The sequence below is a fragment of the Lates calcarifer genome, linkage group LG9 (genome assembly GCF_001640805.2).
Source record: "Lates calcarifer isolate ASB-BC8 linkage group LG9, TLL_Latcal_v3, whole genome shotgun sequence".
Lineage (NCBI taxonomy): Eukaryota > Metazoa > Chordata > Actinopteri > Centropomidae > Lates > Lates calcarifer.
Genome location: NC_066841.1, coordinates 392,772 through 415,710, shown reverse-complemented (window position 1 = coordinate 415,710; position 22,939 = coordinate 392,772). Strand labels below are relative to the sequence as shown.

General features: G+C 45.4%; 2 protein-coding genes across 2 annotated transcripts; one reads left to right on the top strand and one right to left on the bottom strand.

Moving 5' to 3' along the window:
- Positions 1 to 1,943: 1,943 nt before the first annotated feature.
- Positions 1,944 to 7,748, top strand: npy8ar (neuropeptide Y receptor Y8a). The gene is made up of 4 exons (XM_018694757.2): positions 1,944 to 2,487; positions 2,670 to 2,911; positions 5,219 to 5,365; positions 5,563 to 7,748. The coding sequence occupies exons 1-4, from the start codon at positions 2,179 to 2,181 to the stop codon at positions 6,011 to 6,013; spliced, it is 1,149 nt and encodes a 382-aa protein (XP_018550273.1). The 5' UTR covers positions 1,944 to 2,178; the 3' UTR covers positions 6,014 to 7,748.
- A 7,257-nt stretch (positions 7,749 to 15,005) lies between these two features.
- On the bottom strand, positions 15,006 to 21,897 carry actr1b (actin related protein 1B). The gene is made up of 11 exons (XM_018694768.2): positions 21,700 to 21,897; positions 20,744 to 20,808; positions 20,496 to 20,571; positions 19,153 to 19,278; positions 18,934 to 19,058; positions 17,985 to 18,201; positions 17,801 to 17,893; positions 17,538 to 17,712; positions 17,382 to 17,443; positions 17,252 to 17,292; positions 15,006 to 16,969 (listed from the first exon to the last, which is right to left on the bottom strand). The coding sequence occupies exons 1-11, from the start codon at positions 21,745 to 21,747 to the stop codon at positions 16,867 to 16,869; spliced, it is 1,131 nt and encodes a 376-aa protein (XP_018550284.1). The 5' UTR covers positions 21,748 to 21,897; the 3' UTR covers positions 15,006 to 16,866.
- Between the last annotated feature and the right edge of the window lie 1,042 nt (positions 21,898 to 22,939).

Genomic DNA, 22,939 nt, shown 5'->3' with positions numbered 1-22,939 from the left:
ATTATCAGTCTGGTCACATTTGATGCGTCGGGGCGGCCATTTCACCCCAGCGCCCGCCGCCTCTGGGTGACAAACCTCGCTGCTTATTGGTAACATATTCTCTTCCACATTCGCTGACACACACCTGTCAACCAGGTGTGTTCAGTGATGAAACAAGGCGTCACTGCAGCAGGGTCGACCCTGCCGCTCCTCTCTTATTAAGCATCTTCACGTCTTCACTACTGTCGCCGGTTTTCTGCTTCAAATGTCTTGTGTAAACGCAGTTACAGATGTGTCTGTTTTCAGGGTGTGTCTTTGAAACACCTGTGTGATTGCTGTCCTGTTTGGGTCTGCTCATTCAGGTGAACACACATCTCAAACAGGCGTGAATTTGTGTGCATGTTTGTGCAGAGAGAGACAGGGGCGGGAGATAGCGAGCTTTTTGATGAGTGTTATCACAAGCGGGTGGTTGGCGTGAGTGAGTCAGTGTGGATGTGCAGTAACACCTGCGAGTGTGTCTCATTCTTTGGCAGCTCCGTCCCTCAGGGCCCATGAAGGCTGTCAGAGGAGAAAGAGACAGAGAGGGAGGGAGAGACAGACTGAGCTCCCCAGAGAGGGAGGCTGGCAGAGTGAATGGACAGCTGTCAACCCATCGCATCCATGTGCATGTATGGATATGCTAATGTGAGTGAGGGCTTGATGAAGGTGTGTAATCAGTGGATGTAGTGGGGTGAGGTGGAGAGGAGAAGCTGTCTGTTAATAAGCTGTATCTTAATTAAACAGCTGACTAAGAGCTGAAAGTCACTCAGAGGAACACACTGTCTGTGCTTTATTAACACACACACATCTGTATGTCAATGTTAATGAGAAACATGAGAGTTAGTATGCTTACATGATTTTATACCTAATGTGTGTGTGTGTGGTAAATTAAATGGAGTTTAGTTTTACACTGTAACGAATGAGAGTTCAGTCATTTGGGATTTTACTGCAGGTGATATGTTGATGATCCAGAGCAAACACAGCCAACGCACAGATCCTATAGGAGCAGTACAGGCAGCAGTGATCTTTGATCACGAGGGTGACACCACTCTGCATGGCTGGACTGCTTCCAGCTGATAAGAAAGTCATCTCTGAGTGCACGACACTACAGTTCACACAGACTCACACAGTGCGGACAGTGTACCGTGTCCCAAAGATCGAATCATCTCTAACTGGTTTCTTGAAGATCTCAACCCACCACCACGCAGCAGCTGTGTGACGCTATCAGGTCAACATGGACCACAATCTCTGAGGACTTCAACAAGGTGCTGGATGAGATGCAAACAAAGGATGTGATCACAGATCTGTCTGCTCCTTCAGCACCACGGACAGCTCCATGGATTTCTCAGTACACAGCTCCAGCTCCAGCTGTAACCTGTGCTGTCTGAAAACATCTGCAGTGTTCAGTCTTCAGATGTCCGGCTGTTATTACAGACACATGAACTAACCACAGATCATCCAGGTCCTATGGGGAATGATGTTCATTAAAGGTTGTTTTTATCTAAACTCATGAGGGGAGTTAGAGGAGTGTGGTGTATTTTTGGTGTTGTGGGTCTTTTGTCTGTCCAGCAGACAGTGTGAATGTTCAGTGGTGTTGAAGTAAGTGATTCTCTCAGGCGTGGTTTGAGGTTTTCTATTGAAAAGTGAGCGCTCTCGCTCTGTGATGATTTCAGCAGACACACAGTCTCAGTCTGTCTGTCTGTCCCCGGTGAACTGGACTGTGATGTAGCATTAAACCAACAGTGGTGTATGTTAATGAGTGCTGGGGTGAGGAGGACATGTAAGACACACATCCTGCTAACAGGACGTGTTAATCCTCCACTTCTGCTTCGTCTTCTCACCTCTAACTGTCTCAGCTGTCCACTGAGAGCTCTTCACCTCTTTTCATGATTCTCTGCATTGTTGTTTTCTGTCTTTTGCAGGGAAACATCGATGCTGAGCTGATCCACCCGGGATGCTGACAGTGAAGGAAAAAGAATCCTGAGCAGTGTGTATCACCTGCAGTCTGCTCCTCACCCTGTCATCTCTGCTTTGATCAGACTGTACACTCTCATTTAAAGAAGTTCAGTAGTAGCCTCTGGGCTCTGGTCCCGGTGAACTCTGACCCCTGACGCACCGCCGCCCTTCATCACCCCCTCCCCTCCTTCTCCTCCCCTCGCCATGTCCAACGACAGCAGCCTCCTCGGTGTGTGGGAGGCCTCTGATTGGGTAGACACCTCTCAGTGCCCGCCCTCGGTAGGGGGGGCCACGTTCTTGATCGTGGCGTACAGCGCTGTCATAGCCATCGGGTTGCTAGGTAACGCCGGCCTGGTGTTCATCATCGCCCGGCAACAGGAGTTGCGCAACGTCACCAACATCCTGATCGCCAACCTGTCCTGCTCTGACATCCTGATGTGTGTGGTGTGTCTGCCTGTGACCGTCATTTACACACTGATGGACCGCTGGGTGCTGGGAGAGGCCCTGTGTAAGGTCAGGGCGCCATACACACACACACTCACACACACACACACTCACACACACACACACACACACAGTAATGCTTATCCATTTCAGCCCAAACAGTTAGAAACTGACTGAATTCCTAAATTGATTTTAATTTCAGTTTGAGTTTCTACTAAAAGTTTGCTTGTTTGTTTCTTTTACCTGTGCAGGTGACTCCCTTTGTTCAGTGCATGTCAGTGACAGTTTCCATCTTCTCCTTGGTGCTGATCGCTCTGGAGCGCCACCAGCTGATCCTCCACCCCACCGGCTGGTCCCCCGCCGCCGGACACTCGTACCTGGCTGTGGGGCTGACGTGGCTGGTCGCCTGCTTCATCTCTCTGCCCTTCCTCTCCTTCAACATCCTCACTAATGACCCCTTCCAGAACATCAGCCTGCCCGCCAACCCCTTCAGGTGAGCCAGAATATTTGGTGTACAGGTGTGTCGTACAGCATCAGGATCAAGCCCCCGCCACGTCAACAATGAATACGGCTTCGTGGGGCTGACCTGAAGCCACACTGATGACAGTCTGACCTTTGGCTGCGCTGCACCTTGTTAGGAAACTCATTAGCTCAGAAACTTCCTCTCTCTAATTAAAAGTTTTTGAATGAAATGCAATGAGAACAAAATGTCAGGTGGAGGAACTAGGACGAACCTTGGAGAGCTGTTGTGATCGACTAGAGCCAGCATGTCCCTGGCTGGCTAGCACGTTAGCCGTTAGCTCGCCAGCTACAACAGCAGTGCACAAACTAGTCCTGTGAGTAACCACTACATCACCAAACCTCACACACAGTCATACAGAGACGTGGGTGGTGGCCTCATGTTTGCCCTCAGGCCCTGTTTTCTTCCTCCCATAACACCAGCAGAAACACATATGCAGTAATTTCCTTAGATGTAGTTGTAATGATGCATGAAATTGCCTTTACATTTCCTCCTGCTCAGATAGCTTTAGCTTAGCAGAGGCACATGAATACAGACACCAGGTCTTCACCAGTCTGGAGAGCTGGCCTGAATCTGAAACAAACCTGATGAAGAACGACCTAAAGCACACCTGCAGAAGTTCATTCATCTCAGAGAAGTGACCCTGTCCTGCTAGACTGAGGATTAAGACGAATCCCAGCCCCCCTCTGTTCCACCTCTGGACTCTGCTGCCTGAAGGTGAAGATGCCAAATAAATAGAAAAATAAAAAGAGAGAGAGAGAGAGAGAGAGTCAATCTGAAGGACACTGAAGATAATTAGGTGCAACCCAAAAAGCAGACGACCTGAACAGACCTTTGAATTTGCATTTCACAATTTAGGCATGAAGACGTTCTCAGAGGCTGAGTGGCTGATAATAAACACAGTGATGAAATAAATTAATATTCCTCAGGCATCAACGGGGCAGCCAGGTAACAATTAATGCTAAATAAGAAAAGCAACAACATTAATGAAAAGAAAATAAGATCACCCTCCTTATCAGCAGCTGAACACAACAAAGTGCTGAAAAAACTCTGTTAAGAGTCTTTTTCCAGAGTGGACATTTCTTTATTTCTCTAATCAGAAATGCACACTGACATGAGCATGTGTGAATGCTAATTACATGTTCAGTGTATTATCTGCCTGATTGGGAACTTAATCCCTCTGGTGCATCAAAGCACTCGGCTGAAGAACAATTAATTCATTGTTTCCTCGTCGTCACTCCTCCTTATACAATATTCAGGGATCACACTGGTATTTTTACGCCTCACTGCGTTTGCTGCTCTGTGGCTGCGGTGCCTTCAGAGGCTGTGGGAACCTTGATTTGAGAGAACAACATCTTTTAACTGGAGAAGCTCCTGACTTCAGATGAGCCTTTATGTGACGTGCGTCTGTGGACATTTTTAGTCCTGGAACACAGAACATTTCAGCCTTCATCTGTCTGTTAAAACGATGTCATTCAGACGTATTCCATATGTAAATGTTCCTTCTGGCTCCATCAGACGTGACTGGACTGATACAGATTCATTAAAAATTGAAGCTGTGAATGTGACGCTTAATAAAACTCCAGTTCACTGTGAACCAAAACATTCACTATTTTTGAAAGTGTTGACAGATTCACTTGGAAGAATGACGAGTTATTTCCTCACCTGAGCAGAGCTGACTCAAAGTTTCATACGGTGCCACAGTTTGTGTTGGTCTTTCATTTCACCAAAGCTAATTAATAAGTTCTTTTTATGAAGTTATTAAATCTGGCTCAGACAGTCGGACAGAGAGGATGATGTTTAGGCAGCACAGATACACAGAGCAGACAGCTGTAGCTTTTAGTTTAACTAACTAATTGTTCAAACTTTTTTTAAAAATTACAAATATTGTCAGAGAAGAATCCTTCACCTGGACCAGATGGGTTCAGATCTCAGCTGTACTCCACTGAGTCTGAGTAGATTTCTTACATAGATGTGTACATGAGCACAGCTTTCAAACTCGTGTATTTGAATTGGAAGCATGTTTTTGGATGAAGTACTACCTTCACCAACAGAAGCAGTGTTGTGAGGAGGAGGTATGTTGGGGTGGGTGGCAGGTGTAAAGAGCACCTACCTGTACCTGAACCTAAACAGAACCATAAATATGTATTATTACTGTCACTACAGGTCGATATTTTATTTTATTTTAGCTCTCGTCCATGTTGAAACTGCAACCAAAGAGCTGCTCACTGAGATAGCGTGGTTAATGTTACATGTTCCCTCCTGTCCTTCCTGTCTAAGGGACCACCTGATCTGTATGGAGCTGTGGCCGTCAGATAAGCATCGTCTTGCCTACACGACCTCTTTGCTGCTCTTCCAGTACTGCCTGCCTCTCCTGCTGGTTCTCCTCTGCTACCTCAGGATCTTCCTACGCCTGAGACGACGCAGGTCGACACAGCTTCACTCTCCAGTCTCTTAACAGCACAAGCTTTTGCCATCCATTGTGCGACAGCATGTTTGTGTTCTTGAATCAGAGTATTTGGGGCTCTCTATTTATATATTACATTGTCATAGTTCTGCCTTAGGTTTGGTGTGATATTTCACAGTGGATTGTCTGACAATAGGCGTCATGCTGTGTTGTGCAGGGACATGCTGGAGCGCAGCAGGAGGACTCGGGGAGCCCAGAGGATTAACGTCATGCTGTTGGCCATCGTCATCGCCTTCGCTCTGTGCTGGCTGCCGCTGAATGTCTTCAACACACTGTTCGACTGGCACCACCAGGCCCTGCCCGACTGCCAGCACGACGCCGTCTTCTCCGCCTGCCACCTGACGGCGATGGCCTCCACCTGCATCAACCCCGTGGTGTACGGCTTCCTCAACAGCAACTTCCAGAGGGAGCTGAAGGCCACGCTGCAGCGCTGCCAGTGCGGCAACCGGGCGGCAGAGAGCTACGAGAGCTTCCCTCTGTCCACTGTGGGCAGCGAGGGCATGACGAAGGCCACCTCCCTCAACAGGATGGGATCAGTGTGCGTTCCCTCGCCCAGACCTGAGATCAGCTCAGCATTACCAGCAAAAACTATACCAGCTAACACCTAACAGCGAGCACCATCAAACTGTGTGTGTTCGGGAGGCAAACGAAAGCTGGAGCAGTGTGTGAGACACAAACAGCTGAGATCTCTGAGCAAGTCAAACACAACTTTACTTCATTTCCATAACTTTCCTGACAGAGTGGGAGCAGCTTATTTCACCCAGCTGAACTGACAGCAAGAGACGAAACCGCTCATGTAGCTTCAGGTCCAGAATGTGAGAAGCAAAATCTTGTAAATGGACTGAGAGAGAGACGGAGCTCCGAAGGGAAAACAGACGAGATGGTAGAACTGGCCTTTTGCTAAGCCCCGCCCCCTTAGTTACTGTTGCTATGTCAGTTGCATTCTAGAACAGTGTGTTACTGATGTCACGTGCTTTAAGTCTGAAACAACATGGACTGCTGTAAAGAAGAAGTGTAGCATTTTATTGCTCATAACATTCAACATGTTAAACAACACGTGATTTACCTGAACTCATCAGTTACCTTTCTAACTAAGTCGCTCTAGAAGCTAAAGCTAAAGGCTACAGCCTGACAGTAGTCTATATTACAAATTAGATTTTAGTTAGCTATGTGTGCTAACATCTGCAGCTAGCATAAAAGCAGATGAACACGCAGCGTTGTTCACTCTTTACATTTTCTGCTTGTGTATTTTTGGTTTTGGAAAGAAAAACAGAAAGACATGGCCAGCCAAACTCTTCATATTCTCTTTAATAAGAGTTGTGTGTAGATCACTGTTGGCGAGTGGGGATTAGCAAAAGGTCAAAGATGAGGAAGAAACTGATTTAAAGGACCATAAACTGAAAAGGAATGAATGTGATAGACTGTTCTAGCAGAGGAAATGGAGACAGCTCGCTGACATACTCGTGTTTTATATGTAAATGATCATTATGATAGTTAACACTGTTGATAAGCATGCCTTAGTGAGCATTTTGTGGTGGAGATAAGCAGTGCTTGACTTAAATACAGTGGAGGTAAACGAGGCTGCTAAACATTAATGTATTATATAACTCATAAACTACTACTTTCATTATAAACCACTGGACGAGTGCTTTTAGAAAAAGAGAATTTAGACTGAATCTGAACGGACTTTCTCCTGGTTTCAGTGGCTGAGTTATAAATACAGTGACGTGTATGAGAGATGTAGTTGTTATTGATGCCACTCAGCCTTACTTTTTCTGAATGAGATGAAACTTTGTAGGAATGTTTAAAGTACTGAGGTCTCAGTGCATTTTGTAGCAGCTGTCAGACCCAACAGGAAACAGACCAAGAGACGTTTTCAGCATTCGCTACAGTCCCTGATTTCTGTTTGTTGAAGTGTTCAGCGGTGCCCTCGGTGTCTCGGCATCAGCTCACTGGTTTTAAAAGCAACATGTTCAAAAATGAGTTGACTTTCCATTTGCAATTTCCTTTTTTTTCTATTGACATCACAAATGTCAACTTATTGTCATTTCACACCATCCAAAGGTCATTTGAACACTTGGATTCCATTTTCAGTTTCAGTATTTCTTTTAATAATTATCTATACTTGACTCTCTTCTTTTAATTGTGTTGAATTTTCCATTTTACTTTTTAATTTTTGGATAAAATGATCCTCTGTGGGCTCGGAGGGAAATCTGGGACACTGGGCACTGTCAGGGAGTTTATCTTTAACTAATGTAAGATTCAATGAGTTTCAAGCCTTTTCTCCTTTGCTGAAATCTCTGTCTAGTTTGTCAGTTCATTGTGGCCTCGTCATTAAAACAAGTGTGAAAAATGTAGTTTTCGTGTTGTGTAGTTCTGTGTTGTGGTGCACAGTGTTAACACACACACACATACACACGCACAAATTATTTATCCATAAATGACTAAATATTCCACCTCAGACAAAAAACATGATGAAAATAATTTTTAACCTGAATTTGATCTCATATGTGGGCTTGTTGGAAGGCGAAGCGTTGTTATCGGATCCTCCTCATGACCCATGCTTTCCTTGTGTTTTCTCCCGTCTCCTCCTGTGTGTGTGTTGAGGGCGTGGCCCAGCGTCACACACCTGAATGATCTCCACACCTGCACCTCATCACCAATCAGAGGCCAGTACAAAGACCCCGGCTCTCCTCTCACTCTTCAGACTGTTCTGCCTCACGTGTGGTGGACAGACTCTCAGCTGCTCAGTTGTTTGTGGTGCTTTGCCTCATGTTTCATGTCTCCTTGTTCATCACGAAACCTCCTGCACTCACAAAGTACTGGTTGTTTAACTTTCGTCTTTCTTACAATACGTAGCCTGAGCTACATCTCACAAACCATAATATCACTGTGAGGACATGGTTTCTTGAGGAGGACGACGAAAATATGATTCTGAAAATGAGGGAGATATTCTAGCCCGTCAGCAGTGGAAATTACACCTTGGGGATGATCCATGTGCAGAGCCCCAACACAACGACACACTGGGAAATGTACTGTACAGACACTCTGTGTGTGTGTGTGTGTGTGTGTGTGTGTGATCCTTGTTGTTGTGGTGAGTGGTTTTTATTTCACAGTGTGTGTCCTCGCAGTCACAGCTGTCATTACTCGACATCAGCCTTGGACCAACAATCTACCTCTCCACCACTGCTGCTTCCCTGTATGTGGTCACACTATAGCAGACATAGGCTGGCTGCCTGTAGCATACGGAGCGGCTCAGATCTCCAGCTGTGTCAGCTGATGACAGAGGTCTCCTTAGGGCAGCCACAGCAGATGGATGCCAGGCTTGACATAAGGCTGTGTCTGGTAGAGCTTTACAGGGTAATGATGGGATGAAAGAGCTCATTTCCAGGTATTGGATTTATAAATGCACCATTTACAAGAAGAGTATTATCAGAGACACTGTGGAGATCTATATTTTACACAATGACCTTGAACTCAAGGTTCGTGTAGCAGGTTTTCACGGGCTTTTAAGGGCACGCAGCAGTTTTCACCAGGAAATGGAATTTGCTCATTTATCATGAGTGTGATTCAGCCGTCATTGTGTGTGGCTGAAAAGCCTGAAAAAGTGAGCAGTAATAATACTACAACTACTACTACAGTCAACCTTGGATGGGCTTTGACTCAGTGGAGAGAGAGAGGGTTCAAACTGAGTCGTCATTATTTCTACTACATCAGTCAACAAAACCTTGAGCTCTGGGTTTCTGGTTCAAACTGTTTCTTGCTTTGTGACCACAGCGGAGTGGTTGTGTGTCTCCACCAACCAGCCCAGCTGTAGCTTAATAAGGGTGTGAATTCTTGAGTTGACCTTTGACCTTTGACCACCAACATTAATCAGTTCATCAGAGTCCAAGTGAAGGTTTGAAGGAATCAGGAACAGCAACACACCAACTCGGTCAGATTATTTTCTTCATCGTGATCCGTCAGCAGTTTCCTGATGAATGCCAGTCGTCCTGCTGAGCAGGTCGGTGACGGCCGTCAGGGGCCAGACTTCAAATCTGCAGGTGACAAACTGGCTCTCTGCAGGCGCCCTAACCAGTGCAGACGGAGCAGTGTTGACTCTGGTCTGCGCCCTCAGCTGAGCACTGATGTCAACACGCGACAAATTAGTTTCCAAACAGCTCATTTGTCTCAGCTCAGGCAGCTGACGCCACGCAGAGAGGAGTCAGAGCTGGACGAATAAAGACCTCACAGGAGGACGTCTCCTCCAGTCACACAACACATTAGCCACAACATATGGTCATGGTGTGTTAGTGTTGTGTTTATTTCTACTGAAAACAACATCACTCTCATGCCATAGGTGTTTTCAGAGTCACTGTTGTTCCTCCTGTTGCTCCTGACTCTGAAAAGATCCCTTCACACCATGACCTGTTAGAAATGAGGCCTGAATCCACAGCCCTCACTGTGGTGGAGAGAGATGTCAGCAGGCACACAGAAACACCCAGCTGAAAAGGACAGGACTCCAGTAAATGTTCCAGGTCAAAGGTCCGTGTTCATGCTCGTGTGATCTGTGTTTGGACTCACCGGTATGAGAGTTGTGGTTAAGTGTGGTGAGCAGTGAATAAAAGCCTCAGTAAACAGTTCCCTGCTCAGTGACCGCCCAGTTAAGTGGTGGTTCATTAGATGAATTTCACTGCTGGTGTTTATATCCTGGTGTGTGTGTTTGAATTGTGTAAGTGCAAACAATATATAGGGTGATTACTTAGTACAAACAGGCATAATGGAGTGGGAGTTTTCTGCACACTTGGTACAAGTGGATGTTTAATGTGAGAGTAAATACTGTCGATGTGACAGCATTGTTTCACGTTATCACTGTGGATGTTGATTCTCACATTTTTACACATCGAGTTCTTGAGTCCAGATCGAGGAGAAGTCTGCAGCATCAGCTGAACAAAGACCCACAAATGAACGGTCTTGTCTCTTGTTGCTGTGGGCGAGTCAACACCTACAGAGCAGTCTGCCTGTTTGCAAACAAGTCAAAAAACAGCTGACAACGTTTTCCCACAGTTAATGAGACTTTGTGCTCAGTTTGGAAGTTCCTCGTTGCCTGGAATCCCACAATTCCTCGAATCAAATGTCTCACTGATTCATTGACGAGTGAGAACAAACTGTTTTCAACCAAATGAGTTCTGGTACTTGAACCGCTTCCGTTCGGGGTTTTGGAGCCCTGGTGCAGATCTGTTTCTGCAGTGAAGACGTCCAGAGATGCTTGATCCTGTAGGTCGAACTGGACTTTGCAAACAGTTTTAGAGTTGACTGACTGAACTGGTGTGTCAGTGCTGCTCTCACAAAACTTAGTCCAGCTCATTTCATGGCAGCCTGTTGAAATGCTCCTTCACTCAGTGTGAGTGTGTGTGTGTGTGTGTGTGTGTGTGTGCCATCACAGGTAACCAAGGAAACAGGGTATAGGGTGGTGGTGGCAGTGCTTCCCATTTTATCGCTCGGCCACAAGCGGAAACATGAAAGAGGACGAATTTCTCTCTCTCTCTCTCTCTCTCGTCTCTCTCTCTCTCTCTCTCTCTCTCTCTCTCTCTCTCTCTCTCTCTCTCTCTCTCTCTCTCTCTCTGGCAGCGTCACTTTTTAACTCCAGTCTTTGTCTGATTCTTCTCTTTTGAAATAAAATCCTCCACCTGTTAAATTTCCTCTGTTCTCTGTTTATTCTTTTTAGAAATCAAACTAATGCTAATGTATGCAAAGTGAGTCATCCATGCGAAAGCCCAGCAAATCCCTCTGCAGTTCAGGGCTGCTGTGTTCTCCAGGCTCATCCTCCCCTCCTGTCCTCACCCCCTCCCTCTTGTGTAGTTGTGCACAGTGTCAAACTGTCTGCTGGTGCATTGTGTGAGCTGCCTCTGCCCCCCCCCCCCTCCTCCAGCAGCCCTGTTGTTGGGGACTCGAACAGCTGGTGGGAAAAATCTTATCTTATCTCTGTGCACTTGTCAAGTTAAATCACAGGGATTTCTGCAGCATCTTCCACACACACACACACACACACACACACACACACACACACACACTGCAGCTGAAATAAGACAAATGACAAAGTGGCGTTCCTCATCACACACACACACACACACACACACACTCATTCTCTGGGATTTCCTGTAGAGATGGTTGCTGGCCAGTCTGCTGCAGTGTTTCCTCAGGGCACAGTAAGCCTCTATAATTGAGGTTTAGAGGGATGAGGGGAGGGAAGATGAGCTGGGTCACTGCTGGACAGGACCCCCCCCCCCCCCATAGGAAATCAGACCGAGGCGTCGATCTGAATGTATTTTGTCCTTCCAGTTCGTCTCGGCGTGCGGAGGGAAGACGCCTGGCCAGCTGATGTGCTGGATGTTGTGCTGTTTTCTTTTCTCTTACAGCTTCTCTGAGTTCATCTCTTTGTGTTGTTGTATAACCAGCAGCTGAGCTGGGGAGTCCTCATGTGTCATGATGAGATGAGACAGAATGAACTACATTTGTTTAAATCTGTGAAACACAGTAGACGCAGCGTGAAGTCATCTGTGGTGAAAGACAAACTCTTCAGCTGTGTTTTAAAGGGAAATCCTGGTTTATTTCTCATTGATGTGTCCATTCTGACTCACTCTGAACAGTGTACACTGAGGCTTCACTGCTTCTTACCTTATCTCCTTTAGCAGAGGAGACACTGGACCTTCCTTTTCCAAAGGAGAAAGAATGACGTCCCATGATGCCTTGCAGCAGCGTTTAAAACGACACACTGTCACAGTTTCACTGTGTCAGATCCACGAATGTGTTTTATGTTTGTGACATGATCAGAAACTTCTGAAAATCCTTCCACCCTCTAAAGAAATGTTTTTTCTCTGCTTAACAAACTATACAAAGGTCAGACATGAGCAGCACTGAGTCTGTCACTGTGTGTCTTCCATGTGTTATAAATAAAGTTGGTTCTAAATTCATCACCAATTCTCCTTCGCGTGGTGGCCTTCAAGTGGTTAGGAAAGGAGATTATTTTGACTACACTCACATCTCAGTGTCTTCTGTGTGATTGTCTCCCTTGTCTTGTCCCTGGTGTTGGATCTTCTGTTTTTTTCTGAACCTACACCTTGTCTTTGCCTTCTCCCTGCCTGTTTTGTCTGCCTGACTGACCGCCTGTGTCCTGACCTGTTTGCTCCAGTTCCACAGTTCACTGAAACCACAACCTGTTGTTTTAACACATACTGAGCTGGACAGAGCTAGGCTAGCTGTTTGCCCCTGTTTCCAGTCTTTATGCTAAGCTAAGCTAACCAGCTGCTGGCTGTAGCTTCACATATGGATAAGAGTGGGATCAATCTTCTCGTGTAACTCTCAGCAAGAAAGCAGGTCAAAGACAGTAAAGTGTAAAAATCATCTGTCATGTTTCGTAGCTGTTTGTTCGTCCCTGTGTTGATGCAGTGTGTGGACGCTGCTGTGATGTGCTGCTCTGCCTGGAAACACCACATATGAAGTTCAGGGGCACCTTTGCAGTGACACAGCAGAGTTCATTAGAGTGACAGGTAATTGAGTCTGTGTGGTGACAGAACAGGAAGTGGGTTTGCAGCCGGAGGCCGGGATTCAATCAGCGGCTCGGCCTGAGGCCACTTCACACGTCAGAGAGCTCAGGGATTTCTCCTCTCATGCATAGAGAGGCTGAGAGGGTGCTCACATTAACTCACGATATGTTACACACACACACACACAGAGGTAATTACACGGCGCTAATGTCAGACTGTATATAATGGGAGACAACAGACCACCAACAGGCTTCATCCTGATTTGCGGTTGTAATCAGAGAAGCAATTTGAATCAGCTGAACAGGAAGGATGAAGAACTTCTGAGCAGTGACGAGACAGAACTTCACAGCAGGCAGCTGGGTGCCACTGTCTTTACAGAGCAGTCATAAGACACTAAGAAGAACAACTTGTGGGTTGCCAGGTTGTGGAAAATCCTCGTCCTCTCACCACCTTTCCTGCAGCATCACCTCCTCCTCCTCCTCCTCACCTGTTCTCCATCCCCTCATTAGCTCCTCAGATATAAACTGGTCTGTTCCCACTTGCTGTCTGCTGGTTTGTCTCTGTGCAGTGTGTTGTCTGTTCTTCACAGCCTCAGTCTGACCTTTTGTACTTTATCTGTTAGACTCTTCACTTTTACATCTGCTGCTATCCTGAGTCGTGCTCCTGCTTTTCTTTATCAGATGTAAAAGTTAACAAATGGTTTCAGCATCTACTCTGAAACCAGCTCCAGCTGTGAAGTGCTGCTGAAGCTTTTTCTTTTTCACTCAGTCTTACTGGAGATTAAAAGTCCCAAGGAGACTCTTGGCTCAGCAGAAGAAAACCTTGGTGTTTACAGGAGGACGACTCGTGGTCACACTTTATAAAACAGCCTGTGATTTACACTGTGCTGCTGTAACAATCAGGAACACTTACTGGGATTTAAATGTAAGGGGAAGAGAACCTGATTCAGACAGTGAACTTACAGTGTGAGACTGGATGTTGGATGTTGCACACACACACACACACACACACACTGTTTCCCACTGCTGCTGGATTTCAAGGGTACATCTCCAGAGAGAAGATGAGAGGGCATAGTTGATTTGTGTCATTGTGCCAGAAACATCTCCAGTAGCTTGTCAGCAGTCTGCTAAATATCTGTGTTTGTTCAATATTTCACGGTCAGAGAGCAGAAAGCGACAGAGGAGGCTGATTAAACCACTTCCTCAGTGTTGTGTCTCCCCACCTGCTGACTTCCTCCTCTCACATCTTCACTTCAGCCGTCCTCCTCCTCCTCCTGTTGGCCCTGCTTACCATTTCTCAGGGATGCTGATATTCATCTGATCACTGATCTTATCTTCCATACAAACAGTGGAACTGTTGCAGACTTTGTGTTTCATCAGTGAAGAACCTTCCTGTCTTTTAAAAGCAGTTTCTTCATCAAACAGGGAAAACAACATGTTCATGTTTATTTCTATTAAAAATCAGAACAATAACAGGGTAATTAATCTGAGTCTGACTTTTTAGATACAGAAAATAATGATGTGTGGTGTATATTCTTATTTACAGTGAACTAAACATGGCAGCAAATCCAACATTATAGTTTCTACTGAGGAAACTAAACAGGAGCAAATGACACTGCAGCGATACACAGCTGTTAGTTAGCCTAACCTCAGTGATGATACAAACACCTGTCAGTGTAACAGCACAAACACATGTAACCTCCATGAAGGAGGATTTATTACTCAACTGTGTTAAACCTACAGGCTGTTTGTTCCTGAGTCACTTCATCCACACTGTTAGACTGACACCTGGTGGTGAGCAAACATACTGCATGAGATGAAACCATTCAACCAGGTGAAATATGAACAGAATAAACACACACCAGAAAGAAAGCCATGGCTGTGAATAAATATGACAATCAATACATGTATTGTTAGTCCAGAGAGAGAATTCTGGGAAATATTCAGCAGAGTGTGTGGATGTGGTCTGTGTGTTTGTCAGATCAAAATAAGGCTGATGGAGACTCAGGTGAGTTAGTTTCAGTCTCTTCCTGTTCAGGTCCCCTGATAAATCAATGACGAGACATTGGAGCAGCAGCCATTAACTTATTTATTATATTGAATTTACGAAAAGTAAAAGCAAACACTTGATAAACAGTTTTGTACATTTTTAGTCTGTTATCCTATGGTTTTTGTGGTGGTTGTTGTTTTTGAAAAGCATTCCACTGTACACAAGGCTGATGAGTTTACAACCTTAGAATTTTTTTTCAACGTTTTTTTTTTAAAAACACCCAAAAGCAGACGACATGGACGCTCCGGCGCTGACGCAGGCGGAGTAAGGCGGACACAGGTGAGGACATGACCCCTTCACTGCCACTGAGATGCAGGGAAATCATAAGACCCAGACTTTTACTAGTACACAGAGAGGGAAGGGGGAGGAGGGAGGAGGGAGAAGAATAATACAAAAACGAATCATCAGCCATGTTGGCTTTCTGTGGCCTCTCAGTGTTTTTCCATCCAGACTCCAGAGCCCGGCCTCGTCTCTGTGGCTGATGGTGGAGATTTTTAACTGTACACGATTAACTGACATGCAGAGTTTATAAAGCAAAGAGCTTCAGAGAGACGAGAGGGGGGAGATCGGACAGCTAGGGTTTTTTTTTTAATCACATCAGCTGAATATGTGTTACACTCAAAAACATTTAAAGGAACTGAATCCAGTGTTTTTCAACCTGGGTCTTATTCTCAGACTCTACTCTGACTCTGGCTCATGCTAACACCTGCAAACAGCACGAGCCTCCTAAAGCTTTCTAAACACAGGTGTCTGAGTCTGAACATTAGTCGATCGAATGAAAATAAGGCAACTAATCCAGGAGGCTACTTCTCTTTTCTTTCTGACGAGTGTTTGAATGAACCAAAGTTCATGTGGAAAACTTTCAGAGACTCACTCGACTTTCTTTCATGCTGAGAACAAAAGCAGCAGGACTCAGAGTCAGAGTGGCCACAAAACTACCAGAATAAAGCCCAAGTTGAAAAATACTGGATTTCTCCTTTAAGTGTGCATCTCAACTGCTGTAAACATGGAACCAAATGAAAAAAAAATCAAGTCATTTCCTACCCTTCGTTTTAATCCCGTCAGCTGAAACAAAGAAAACAAAAAAACGACCACATTTTCTTTGACACAAACACGTGACGTCATGTTTATGTAGAAACGTTTCATTGGTAACGACAGAGCAGATAAGAAGAAGAATAAGAGGTGACTTCAGGTCAGGTGGATGATAAATTAACCGCTTTAACTTTTAAGATAATAACTGTGCAGTTTAGGCCAGATATATAATACAGTGGTTATCTTTACCTCACTAGCACTATACGCTGCTGTAGCACTTCAAACCTTTTATCTGTACGAGCTAATCGAGTCAAAAAAAACCTACAAAATGGACATCAAATAAAAATCTAAATCTTCGGTTTGGAATGAAAATTTCAACAGTAGCAAAAAAAAAAAAAAAAAAAAAAAGGAAAACATTCACGTTTATTGACATTTCATTATATTCTACACCTTGCAGGGCTTTGTAGGCAAGAGAGCAATAACAATACTTCAATGTGGACTAAATAATAGAGTAGCATGGCCTGCAGTAAGAGTCCACAGTGCTAATTGTTGCCCTCTGAGATACCCTGACGCCCCTCTGTATGTGAATGTTTGGGGTGTGGTGACGGGTGCTGTCACGGCACCCAACAGCAGGAAGAACGGGGAGAGGAGGAGGCGAATGAAAAAGGAGGTAAATACGGAAACGACCACACATAAACGTGTGTGTTTCTCTGAGTGGGGGGGTGGGGGGGGTAAAGCAGTAGGCTGACAGTGGTTTAGAAGACGACAGGTGCAGGAGTATGAGAGTCTCCGACAGTATGATGGGGGGAGGTTTGAGGGCAGTTCTGGGGGCATTCGCAGGGCACCGGCCCCGACTAGAACGTCTTCCTGTGGATGGCACGTGCTCTGTCTTCTTCATATTCCCGCTTCGACACCCACATCTTTTTGAAGGTGTCCAGTGATGCCAGGATGGAGCCACTGCCGGGAGGGAAGAACAGGAAGATCATAAACTCAGAGGTCACAAAGCTACGGAGAAAAATTAGTGTCAACACTGGAGACGAATTCAGCCACAAATAACTGACACAGATACTTCAGGTCCCTCTGTAAACCTGATTCTGATGTCACTGTAACTTCAACATCTTCTTTAGTTTGAAGACTTTACATAGAAAACTACAGGTGTGGCTGTCAGCTGCACTGCAAAGGTAAAGTTAGCTCGACCTGGACCAAGTAACAGCAACTAAAAACAGAGTGAATTCTTACCCAATCCATGTGGAGTAGAGCCTCTCCTGGGGAGCAGAGATCTGGATGGAAAGAGCAAACACAGGTCACAAAAACACATCACTACACAGCAGCTGTCAGTCTGAGCAACACTGCTCCAGTCTGGACTCACCTTGATCTTCACGTCTTTGGGTGCAAGCTTCTTGACTTCAGTTAGTAGTCTCTCCCCAAAACCTACAAAAAACAAATGGATTCAGTGAGAGTGGGTGAAAGACTGAAACACACTGTGAGCTGCTCCGATTCAGACCCATCATCACTGACCACCAACCTTTGATCAATGTCGACCCCCCACACAATACTATGGTGGAGAATAGTGTGCGTCGGAGGTCCATGTCAGACTTCTGGATAGCGTAGGCCAGGACCTCGTGGATCCCCGAGCTCTCGTCCCCGATCAGGTCGGGTCTGAAGAGCAGCTCTGGAGCGCGGAACCTGGCCGGCCCGATCTGAAAATAAGATTTCAGGGTTAATGGTCAGGATGTGAAGAGACAAATGTGGAAAATATTTCACATGTTGTCAGAATCTGTGCCTCACATTTAAAGTGCTTCCATCAGGGAGAACATACTGAGCCTTCTCTGTTTCTAAAGTCTCGTCCTTTTGGGGGTTGAGAGACAGATAACAGGCTCTCTGCAAAGTCAGACACACATCTGATTAGACCGAGTCCAACTTATACAGATTTCATTTTTCACATGACTTCAGCCCTGCCCCCCCCCTTCACCTCTTTGATGGTGCGGACGACCTCAAACTCTGCAGAGGTGTTGAAGTTGTAGCCTTCCTTGCGCAGCAGCAGGCGGAGGTACCGAGAGACGTCTCTTCCAGCAATGTCCACGCGCATGATGGAGTGTGGGATGGCAAAGCCCTCGTAGATGGGCACGACGTGGGTCACACCGTCCCCTGAATCCAGCACAACACCGGTGGTGCGGCCTGTGGCGTACCTGCAGGAAACAGACGACACAATCAGGATGTATGTAACTAGCGTCTGTCTGGAGGGATCTGTTGGACTGTAGTTACTAAGTGATGCAAAAGGTCAGAAACAATGTTGAGTTTCTCTTCAGTCCTCACACGATGTCTCACTGACACTAAGGAACATCAGGTACCAGCACTGGTGACCCTGCATGAGCCTGTCACAACAAAGAAGTGTCAACAGTCTCCGCCTGCTGCTTCAACTGTTTCACCATCCTCCTCCTCTGACCTACACTAGTGTTTTATGTTTGGTAAAATCTCCATTTGGCTCCAAACTTCCAGTGAGGCAGTCAGTGCAGAGATGTCAGACCTGGTGCATCTGGTATTAAATCAGTGCTCTCAGGTTCAGCTGCTGACACAGACTCCAGGCTTCATTCTTTGCACCCAGTTAAACCAAAACAACACAAAGTACATTTTTATGGCTGGTTTCAGTCTTCATGCAGCCACTGCACACCTACACCTCCTCATGTTTTTGTAAGACTGTAAGTTAACTGTCATACAGATGCTGTGGTTGACAACTGGCCTTTTTAACAGCACTAACACATTCTTCACCACAAGCAGCCTCAGCCTCACTTGAATGATTAGTCAGCGGTCATGTGACTCACCCTGATATCACAGTGGACTTCATAAAGTGAATACTGGGTGGTTATTTCTCTTTTCTACATCAAACTAGTGAATACACAGACAGAGCAGAGGGTTCTTACAAGCTGAGCACAGCCTGCATGGAGATGAAGAGAGCCGGGACGTTGAAGGTCTCAAAGAAAACCTCTGCAGCCTTCTCCCTGTTCTTGCTGGGGTTGAGAGGAGCCTCAGTCAACAGGACAGGATGCTGCGAAACACAGAGGCGTGATCAGGATCACTAAGGCTCAAGTGTCAGAAACAGGTGACCTTATTATCACTGAGCAGGAGGCAGCGGAGCTCACCTCCTCGGAGAAAGTCTGCAGCTGCTCCTTGGAGTAAACGTACTGCCAGATCCTCTCCATGTCGTTCCAGTCCTTCACGATCCCGTGCTCCATCGGATACCGAACCGACAACAGGCCCCTGTGCTCCTGATCAATACAGAGGAGACACAGGATGTTAGTGAGGTGGAAATCTGGAAATCAATACTGACAGCAGCTTGTGTTTTTTAAGTGTCTGTGAATTTGCATTTCTTCCCAACTTGTGAGTGAGTTTCTTCTGTTGAACATAAGGCCTGGTAATGCTCTGTGGACAAAGTGTTTGAGTCACATGCTTCAAAAACTGCAGCGATGATGAAAGAAGGTGTACATACGACAGCTGCTGCCTGAACAAACCACCAGTTTTATGGTAGACTGGCAAAGAGAGCCACTGTGGAAATAAACTCACATGACATCGAGACCAGTGTTTGCCTGAAGGCTCGTAGAGGAACGTTATGTGATCTGATGAAAACTGAGCTTTTAGGATGCTGTGATAAATTCTATGATTGGTGTAATCCAAACACTGCACATCAGCAGCACAGCCGGATTAATCTGTCAGGGGCAAAACTGTTGTGTAGGCCCCTTCTCACCCCCACCTACCACCACCTGTATGATGTATATGCTTCCTATCACATTCAGTCCAGTGACACCTGTATCTAGAAGCTGAAGTAATTCACTTTGTTTGACACAGGATGCAGGTATAACAGATATATCTCATCACGTTATATAAAAGGATTAATCAATTAATGGAAAGAAAATAATGCAGAGATAAACATTCAGGTGAGCAACAGATGCAGAGAGAGGATCTGTGATGACTCAGCTGACAAGATTTTAGTTCTCATTGGTACTGATCAGGAGTGATGAGAAAAGGTCCAGGTCAGTCATGCAGTGGTGCAGCGTGCAAATGTGATTCTAAAAAAAAACAGATTTTACATCCAACATTGTTTATCTAAAACTGCAGTCTTCCTCTTCCCTGCCTTTGTTGGCACGTTGCAAATATCATGATATTTTTGGCTCTGTATCTTGATTGATACTGATAATCTCACAATAATTTGGGTCAAACTTGTTGGGTTTTCTATGAATATTTTACAGTCTAAAGCAGGAGAGTGCTGGTAGAGCTCCAGCGAGCTTTAAATGTGCTGTATATCTTTGGTAATGTCACTGGCACAGCTTCAAAAGTTCCAGTGCATCACAGACTGGTGTTTCTGAATAAAGGTTAACACATTGTGAGCTCTGCTGGAAGCACAACTTCACAGCTTTATCTAGGTGTTTGATTCTGGTGCTGATGCTGGTTGAGCATGTGAAGAAAGCAGGTTGTGTGTGTATTTTACCTCTGCTTTGGGTCCAATGAAGAGGTCTCCCTCCAGGGCTCCTGCCATCACGCGCACATGCTTTGGACGCCCCACACTGTATCACACACACAGAAATACAGACTATTATTCTGTAGTTTGACAGTGTGTTTCCTGCTCTGTTTTTATTGTCGAGTGGATTGTTTCAAGCAGAAATGCCGAATAACTCCTATAGCTTTACATTACATAAGAGCCTTGTGATGTGAGTTCTGTGGGAAGAGGACACTTACTAGTTCGGGAAGCAGTATTTGGGGATCTGGTCACCTGCAAAACCAGCCTTGATAACCCCCGAACCCTGAAGAAAAGAGAGATATGACATTCACAGGGTTAAGGTTGAACTAAGAGCTGCAAAGCTTTAATCTGTGGTGTGTCTGAGAGAGAGGGAGGTCATAAGACACAGCCAGAGGCCACCAACAGTCACACACTCATGCTCTGACACCGCCTAGCAGCTAGAAGAAAACGCTGTGCCCTACATCCCCTCTCTCTCAACAGCTACTTTGTCCAGTAAGGATGGCACACAATCCTAGCAGTCAGTGTTTCTGATGCATTAATTTGTGCTTCTTCAAACCCCAACTTCATCCAGCTACAACCTGACCTGAGCCCTAACACCAACTGTAAGGAGCAGCGCTAATGCAGCATTCACAGACAGGCAGAATGGGAACAACAGGAAAAATAACAGACTTGGGGGCGCTTTGTTTTTGAACCTGCACGTCCTGTAAAGCATTGCAAAGCTACTGTTTATTACTAGCTACATACACAGTCGTAGACAGTCTGTATCCTGTAGGACTAATAGCTCAGCATGACTCTCACACCCTTGTTGACAGCTCAACATGCTATGCTAAGCATATCAGCATTAATACAGTGGAGATCTGTGATGATCCAGCTGCAGCTAACGCTCAGGATCAGACAGACCGAAGACTAGCTAGCCGGTTTAGCCACCGCCTGCTTGGGGCTGGACACGTCAAGAGACGCCGCTACGATGACTCGCAACTGGAGCCGGTAGCATTTTGTCTGGGACCTTCCCTATAAAGCAGTGCAGGTACCTAATGCAGATTCAATTAGGGCGACCGGGGTCGGTCACCGATGTTTTAGCTATAACACAATAGTTAACGCAGCTAACAGCAGCTAGCCAACGGTCCCCGCCAGCGGCCTCGGTTTGGGTGTGGATGAATGACATCATACTTACATTATCAATCACAACCGGCTGGTTAGCTAAAATGTCATAGGACTCCATGACGGACTGGGTATTTAAGATATGTTTCTATAGATCCGTGCGTGTATTCGTCCCCGTTTAGTGTTTTAATCATGTAAAAAATAACGCCCCGTCACTCCGCACTCCGCCGCTCCTCTGTGTGTACTGCTGCCGCTGAGGGCCGGCCCGCCTCCTACCACATCAACCAGTCACGTTGACGAACTCCTTGACTGACACAAACGATAACCAATCACAGCGTTTATCAGAACAGGCATGCGTACTCGGTTGCTGTCAACGAGCAGGAGCAGCATCTTTGTCAGACCTGTGCAAACAGGGCTGCTACTAACAATCGATTTCAACACCTTTAACTATTTATCAATTAATCAACGAAATATATATTTTTAAAAATGCATATTCTAGTTTCTTGGACTATGAGAGTTGTGTTTATAGATCATTGATGAATAAAGTCTGCAGGTATTAATGCTAATAACTAATTAATAAAAGATTTTAGTCCTCAAGTCTGTAATCATAAATGTTAATAAGTGATTAATAAATAGTTTCAATCGTGAAGTCTAAGGATATAAATGTCAACGAATAATTAATGAAGAGTTTTAATTGAGTTTGCAGTTAATAAACATGGATTTATGTCCAGATGTAACCCCGCAGTCCTGATCAGTAAATATGTGGTCAAATAATTTAACCAAAGGGTTTTTTGTTTGTTTTATGAACATCTATAAAACGTTAGTTTCACCATATAATCCCACAGTGTAAGGTGTTACCCTAATAACAGTAATGAGAAAATGAAAAGCAGAGATAAGGATCTTTAAAAAGTAACTTGACCACTTCTCACGTGGCTGCAGTGACTTACAGGTGTGGAGTAGAATAGAATAGAATAGAATAGAATAGGCTTTTATTGTCACTGTACAGTTAAGTACAACGAAATTGTGGGTGCTCCACGAAGACACCACTAATGTGTATGGTTACAGACACAACAGAGAACATTTCTGCCTCCATCATAATGCACTCAGCGGTGATGCTGGCTGTGGTCAGAGGGGACACAGATTTTCAACAAAGGAGGGCAGCAGAGCATCGTTTTCAGACTGGTGTCAAATTAAAAATGAACTGTAGGAGTCCGGAGGGGACTGCTGTTTCACTCGCAGTGGTGCGAGAAGAATGCAGATCATCCACTTGGGTCACAGCAGTGAATCTTCCAGTGTGTATTTTCCTAAACATT